Source organism: Lactuca saligna, chromosome 3 (assembly GCF_052625555.1).
Source record: "Lactuca saligna cultivar CGN05327 chromosome 3, ASM5262555v1, whole genome shotgun sequence".
Lineage (NCBI taxonomy): Eukaryota > Viridiplantae > Streptophyta > Magnoliopsida > Asterales > Asteraceae > Lactuca > Lactuca saligna.
Genome location: NC_136419.1, coordinates 88,784,005 through 88,791,049, shown reverse-complemented (window position 1 = coordinate 88,791,049; position 7,045 = coordinate 88,784,005). Strand labels below are relative to the sequence as shown.

At 38.1% G+C, this 7,045-nt stretch overlaps 1 protein-coding gene across 1 annotated transcript; it reads right to left on the bottom strand.

The window, feature by feature from the left end:
• Positions 1-2,767: 2,767 nt before the first annotated feature.
• Positions 2,768-4,535, bottom strand: LOC145035759 (histone deacetylase). Its single transcript, XM_078984259.1, has 6 exons — positions 4,460-4,535; positions 3,921-4,076; positions 3,741-3,817; positions 3,544-3,619; positions 3,400-3,464; positions 2,768-2,851 (listed from the first exon to the last, which is right to left on the bottom strand). The coding sequence occupies exons 1-6, from the start codon at positions 4,533-4,535 to the stop codon at positions 2,768-2,770; spliced, it is 534 nt and encodes a 177-aa protein (XP_078840385.1).
• Between the last annotated feature and the right edge of the window lie 2,510 nt (positions 4,536-7,045).

Genomic DNA, 7,045 nt, shown 5'->3' with positions numbered 1-7,045 from the left:
CACTTTCGGCCATAGAGGGTTTCGAATGGAGCAACCTTGATGCTTGTGTGATAACTGTTATTGTAGGAAAAATCGACAAGGGGTAAATAAGTATCCCATGCCTTTCCAAAGTCGATCACACAGGCTCTCAACATATCTTCCAGTGTTTGGATGGTCCTCTCACTTTGCCCATCGGTCTGTGGATGGTTGGCCATACTCATGTCCAACCTAGTTCCTAGGGAACTTTGTAACGACTGCCAGAACCTTGAAGTGAATCTACTATCTCTGTTCGATATAATAGATAAGGGAACACCGTGCAGTCTTACAATCTCCCTAATGTAAGTTCTTGTAAGTTTCTCCATCTTTTAAGTCTCTTTGATAGGCAGGAAGTGTGCAGACTTGGTCAATTGGTCGACAATGACCCATATGGCATCAAGTCCACCCGTCGTCTTGGGCAACTTGGTTATAAAATCTATAGTTATCCACTCCCACTTCCATTCTGGTATCTCCGGCTGTTGTAAAAGACCGGAGGGTTTCTGGTATTCGACTTTGACCTTTGCGCAAGTAAGGCATTTACTCACGAAGGTAGCAATCTCTGCTTTCCCGGGTGTATGGAATAACGAGTGTTGTCACTACTAGAAAAAAGGCCTTTTACGATGCTCATTGCGCGTCGTAAAACGCTCAGACGATGCGCAAATGCGCGTCAAGGAAGGCCGTGTCATAAAGAGAGACGACGTGCATTTACGACGCGCGTTTACGATACGCAATGCGTATCAAGGAAGGCCCTGTCATAAAGGAAGACGACACGCATTCGCATGTCGTAACCTTACGACGCGCATGTTAATGACACGCAATGCGTATCAAGAAAGCCCCTGTCAAGAAAGGCCATGTCATAAATGAAGATGACACACATTTTTGCGTATCATAATTTTAAATGTTTAAAAAAAATATTTTTAATAGATTTACTAATTTTCGAATTAAATTTGAATTTAATTCCTCATAATAGAAAATAAAATATCATATACAAAAAATATAATCCATTTCATAAAATTTAATGTCATATACAAATAATCATTCCAATAGTAAGTAAATGTAACACATTGCTAATATTGCATAATATTTATTATTGAAAACAAAACATGTACAACATGAAAAGAAACCCTTGAATAAATTCTCCTTTGACAATCACCTTTGACAATTTTCTTTTTAAAAGAATAACCTGAATGCAAGAACTTTGAGAGGCTGCAAGGCACTAATATGTCAAATTTGTTTGTCTGCATGTTTTCAGCCAAATATAGGAAATTTCAGGAGTATGTATACATGTCATTTATATATATATATATATATATATATATATATATATATATATATATATATATATATATATTGACATAACATAAAGCATACATTGACATAACATAACTAATTCCAAACAATTCAAACATGACAAAGGGAAAACAAAGGTGGCATACCTGATGCATTCACCCTCATCTTACAAGAAACCCTGCATTTGCTTCAATTTGCCAATTTCACGTTTCAGGTATTGATTTAAAGAATTGGTGGGATCGCAAGCATGATGTACCGGAGGGCGTTTCTGTCGACGATCGATACGCAATCGTACCCCGTTTGGGATCGAGCCGTTTGGAACGTGGATCGTGACTACTTTGGCGAATCCTGTGACTATGGTCCCCAACTCCTCCACGACTCCATGGAACATTTACACAATACCCTTCTCCACCCATGGACCCCACCTGATAACATATATAAGAGTGAAATGACCATTTTACCCTTCTCGATGTAAAAAATGAGAGAGAAAAAAAAAATTAGGGTTATGTTTACCTCGTGGGCAGCGCCTGTACCAGGGTAGAATTTTCCACCTTCATGTCTATGTAAGGATATATACAACACCTATAACAATTAAAACCAGTATCATCAGAAATAGTCAGATAGTAATCTACAATGTTATTTATGATTTAAAATAAATTAATCAACTATATTGTTTTATATTTATGTTGAGTTTCATTTTTTTTTATAGGAGAATGATTGATAGTTAATTTTACATGGCCTCCTGCAATTTATTACCAGGAAACACTTATAGTGTTTATGTTTTTTTTTAAATATCACAAACTCTTTGTGGTTAACCAAGAAAAAAATTATTTCTGTGGTTAAACCAAAAAAATACAGAATATGGAGTTAACCATATAATAATAATATCATTAACAAGTTGAAGAAAGTAGTATCAATTATTGCACGAATAAAAAAAATAAAAATAAAATTACTGTTTTGTTCTGCTCAAATATTTCTTGAGTTCCATTTCCATGGTGTACATCCTGTAAATAAATAAGGTTAGATAACTACAACTCATAGTTTTTTTTTTTTTTTAATTACAAAGATTATTACCAATCAACAATCAAGACTTTTTTTGCTCCTGCAGCTTGTGCTGCTGATGCAGCAATGGCTGCATTGTTATGCAGATAGAATCCCATTGCTTGTCTCACTCCAGCATGATGACCTGGAGGACGCACCTGACCCATGACCCATGACCCATGACCCACAACCCATGATCCATCAAACATAAAGATTAATGGAACAAATAGAGAGGTGAAGGTTGAGGGTTTATTTGGAAGTATTTAGGAGGTTGAGGGTTTTTTCGGAAAAAATGAAAAAACACAAGGTCTTTTTCAGGCAAAAAATAAATTTGTGGTTTAATCCGGAAAAAACATAAAATATAAGGTCTTTTTTGAGATAAACCTTAAATATAATGGAGAAATACTAAAATGTTAAGAGGTTATATAAGTAATTGATATTTAATGTACCTAGCAACATGTTGGCTTGTGAGTTCAACAGATTCAATATTCTCATGAGAGTGGATCTGAAAACAATATAATGGAATGGCATCAGTCATTACATTCCAGAATCATGTTTGGTTGGTGTGTAAGAATGTAATCAATTTTTTATTATATTAAGATACATTGTATAGTGTTAAGTTTTAACTCTACTTTATATGTTATTCACTTCTAATTTATAAAATTTTAATTTGCAAAACTAAAAGATTAAACATAAAAGCTCATTAGAATCCAAATAACTGTTTTCTAATATTACAAATTTTATAAATAAAAATGGGTTATATTGCAAATTTTCATTCCATTCCTTCAAAATGAGAATTTACAAAAGAGAAGGAATCACATTCCTTCAAGAATGGTGCATTCCATTCCATTCCATCAAACAAAACAAACAGCTTTTTTCATTCCAATGGAATGAGCCATTCCATTCCATTCCCTTCCCTCCCTGATTCCCTAATACCAAACACTACCTTAAAGTTTAGGGTATATCACAATCAGCTTATTTTATAGCCAATACCAATGAAAGTGGAAAGTCAAGATTGCAAGTTGACTTTAAACTAATGAATGAAATGTTTACCATCTGAAGTTCTTCACGTGTAATTTCTCTTGCTGAAATCGGTTGGCATCTTCCAGGAAATATACCTAAAATTTACAGAAATGACAATTTAGAGAATTAAATTTTTTTTTTTTTAAAAAAAGACAAGGAATCCTAGTCACACACCTGCAGTTGCCAGGCTGGCAGCAATTGCTCGAAGATGATCTGGTCTTTCTGGATGAGGAAGAGACTTCCTTTCAACCTACAAATTATAAAGATCAAAAAATGATGACATCAAAGTTTTTTATTTATAAAACCATCAAGACTATTAAAAATAATTTTTTTAAAAAAATGAAAATTGAAATATCGGGAAGAATTCTTACTTCAGAATGAAGCAACATCCTATCATCAAACCCCACTGCTGTCGATTTATGTGGGGCCAAAGTTTTTGAGCAAGAAGCTAACATTGATTGAAAAAAAAGATCAAGGAAATGAAAACAATTTAAATGAAAAAATCAATCTTTAAAAACTTATGTGGGGCCAAAGTTGTTTTCTCTTTAGACCTTCTGATTTCCCATTTTGCTTCAATGATGCATTCTGAATAGAATCTGCCTCTTCTGAAGATGATGCAAGAAAGCCATGCCTAAGGATTCCAGAATCTTTATGCTCTCCACACATCTGGTGAAGATACTTGGCACAGAACTTAGAGACTGCCTGACCTGAAAGATAAAAAAAAAGCTTAGTGAGGACTATTGGAACAGGTCCCAACCTTCTCACTCACACAACACAGATGTATATGTATGCAGAAAGCAAATATAGAGATACGAAAGTACTTTGGACTCAAAGCTGCTGCACACTGACTTCTCATATTCAGAAAACAAAGGCTATATATATAGCTTGTAGTACATATCCAATGGAAACAAACTAAAACAGTCTACAAGGTTCTTATCTCTTGATCTTGCTAAACTTACTATTTTCTTCCTTGATTCGAACTTTCTTGTTTGGTCACTTCGAATCTTATTACTTGCTATTCAAACCACTTAGGTTTGATCTTGCTATCTTGCTTCAATCTTCCTCTATCTTGCTTAGACTCTTGCTGTACCTTGCTTCAATTTTCTTTCCTTCTCGATCAAAAGTGATCGCTTGCTGCTTCTTTCTTCTTTCTTGCCTGCTAGCATGTCACACAGTTGTGTTGTTTTTTTTTCTTCTTCTTCTTTCTTCTGATCACAAAGACCTAGCACCACCGAGTCCTTTTTCCTGCTTCACTCTCTACAATGAATCTATCTCTCGGCAATGGAGGTGATCGACTCCAACAATGATCGACCTCTTCTCTCTTGTCTCTCTTCTTTCTTCTTTCTACTTTCTTCATTCTTCTTTCTTCATGTCTTTTCTCTTTCTTCTTTCTTCTTTCTACTTTCTTCATTCTTCTTTCTTCTTGTCTTTCTTTCTTTCTTTTGATTGTTTCCAATCAAACATTCTTTCTCTTGCCGACCTGCTGCTGCTTCTACTGCTCTTGTTGCCCTGCAGCCAAAAGATCCTCCCTCCGAAAATCGACCCTCAAACTAGCTCTCTTCAACCTGCTCTGATACCCATATCCATATCTTGAATCAAGATTACCCAACAAGGACACCTTATATATGAAGAAACAAACATGTATGTATATAATCTATATCCATATGCTTACCTCCATGGCCATCATAAACGCCAAAGAAAGATGTGGAGTTGTCGAAGTCAAGTAAAGCAACATGCTACCAAACACCTCATATTGACACATAAACTTACGAGAGATTGGAATTGTCCGTACAGTTTTGTTCCAGTGGCGGATGAGGCATTTTATCAAACATGTTGCGTGCATCATCGATTCTTCCCCATTTACTGTATAAGTCGATTTCTCGATTTCTATTTCTCTTTCTCCCATTCCAGTCTCTGACTTTCTGTTGCTGTGATAGAGAGTTTCCTTCTGTCGCTGGGATTTGAGTAGTGCCACCACTCCTCCGAAGGCTCTGAGTTTTCTCGGTCTAGGTCACCAGACCTAATGTTGCTGGCAAGGGCAGGCGAGGTGAGATTGCCGGAGATGAGGGGCTCCATCGGCTGGGTGACGCTGGAAAGCGTTGGACGGTGGGGCAGGGCTAGACGGAGGTCAGAGGTGGGAGGCGCCAACACCAAGAGAAACATCGGAGGTGGGAGAAGCTGTCGACGTCGAGTACCGAGAAGAAGAGAAAGGGTTTTTCGAAGTGAGAAGGAGAGAAAGGGAAGTTGAAGAGAGAATGAGCAGTATAGGAGGGCATAATCGGGGCAAGTTCTTGAAAAAAAAAGCCCTAGCTACTATGGAAATTAAAGTGGAGGGAGAAAAAAAAAGGAAGGCGGGGATTTTAAGTATTTGGGATTTCATTTTCCCCGGATGGAACGCGCGCGTTCTATTAAAATTTATAAAGCGACGGTCGTAGACGACACGCAGGTGCCCTCCGTGTTTTTTTTTGTTTAGACACTAATTTTAGGGCACGCAAAAATGCGTGTCTGAAATCCTTTAAATTTTGGAAGAGATGACATTATTTTTTAGACACTCACCTTTGCGTATCATAAATCACTGCGTGTCATGGTTCGCGCGTCGTAAAAGGCTATATTTCTAGTAGTGTGTGCACCTCGTTCATGACCAAGTTTCTGAAACCACCTAGGTTCGGCGTCCAGATCCGGTCCATGAAATAGTAAGCTCCGTTACCCTTAACCTCCAAGTTCTTATCCATCCCTCTTAGGGATTCACCCACCACATTTTCGGGCTTCAAAGCGTCAAGCTGAGCTGCCTTAATTTGGGTGGACAAGTGTGAATGGATAGTCATAGTCAATGATTTGAACCTATGACCAAAATATTCCTTCCGACTCAGGGCGTCAGCTACTACGTTGGCTTTACCCGGATGATAACAAATTTTGCATTCGTAATCACTGAGTAGCTCGACCCACCGTCATTGTCTCATGTTGAGCTCCTTCTGGTCGAAGATGTGTTGTAAACTCTTGTGGTCTGTAAAGATATTGCTCTTCATCCCATACAAGTAATGTCTCCAGATCTTCAGAGCAAACACAACTGCTCCTAGTTCAAGATCTTCGGTTGTGTAGTTGACTTCATGTGTCTTTAGTTGTCTCGAGGCATAGGCGATGACCTTACCCAGCTGCATCAGAACACATCCGAGACCTTGATTCGATGCATCGCAATAGACTACGAAGTCTTCTATTCCTTCGGGAAGGGATAGTATTGGTGCGGTGCACAAGGCTCGTTTGAGCGTTTGGAACGCTCTTTCCTACTTCTCTTCCCAGTCAAAGGCCACACCTTTCTGGGTCAGTGTTGTAAGAGGTTTCGCTATGCGGGAGAAGTTCTGAATGAACCTGCGATAGTAGCCAGCGAGGCCTAGAAATTGACGAATTTCTGTAGGCGTCTTCGGTGCTGACCAGTTCTCAATGGCCTTGATTTTGGAAGGGTCCACGTGTATTCCCTCTTCGCTTACCACGTGTCCTAAGAATTCGACTCTTCGGATCCAAAATTCGCATTTAGAGAACTTCGCATAAAGCTTCTCCGTTCGTAAAGTCCTTAGAAATTGTTGCAGATGATCGCCATGATCTTCCTTACTTCGGGAGTAGATCAGGATGTCATCAATGAATACAATGACGAACTGATCCAAGTAAAGTCGGCATACTC

Coding starts and splice junctions, on each gene's coding strand:
- LOC145035759 (XM_078984259.1), bottom strand. CDS start 4,535: ATGCTAGCAGGCAAGAAAGAAGAAAGAAGCAGCAAGCGATCACTTTTG. Junction 4,077..4,459: donor GGAAAGAAAATTGAAGCAAG/GTACAGCAAGAG, acceptor TTTATCTTTCAG/GTCAGGCAGTCTCTAAGTTC. Junction 3,620..3,740: donor GGATGTTGCTTCATTCTGAA/GTAAGAATTCTT, acceptor TATAATTTGTAG/GTTGAAAGGAAGTCTCTTCC.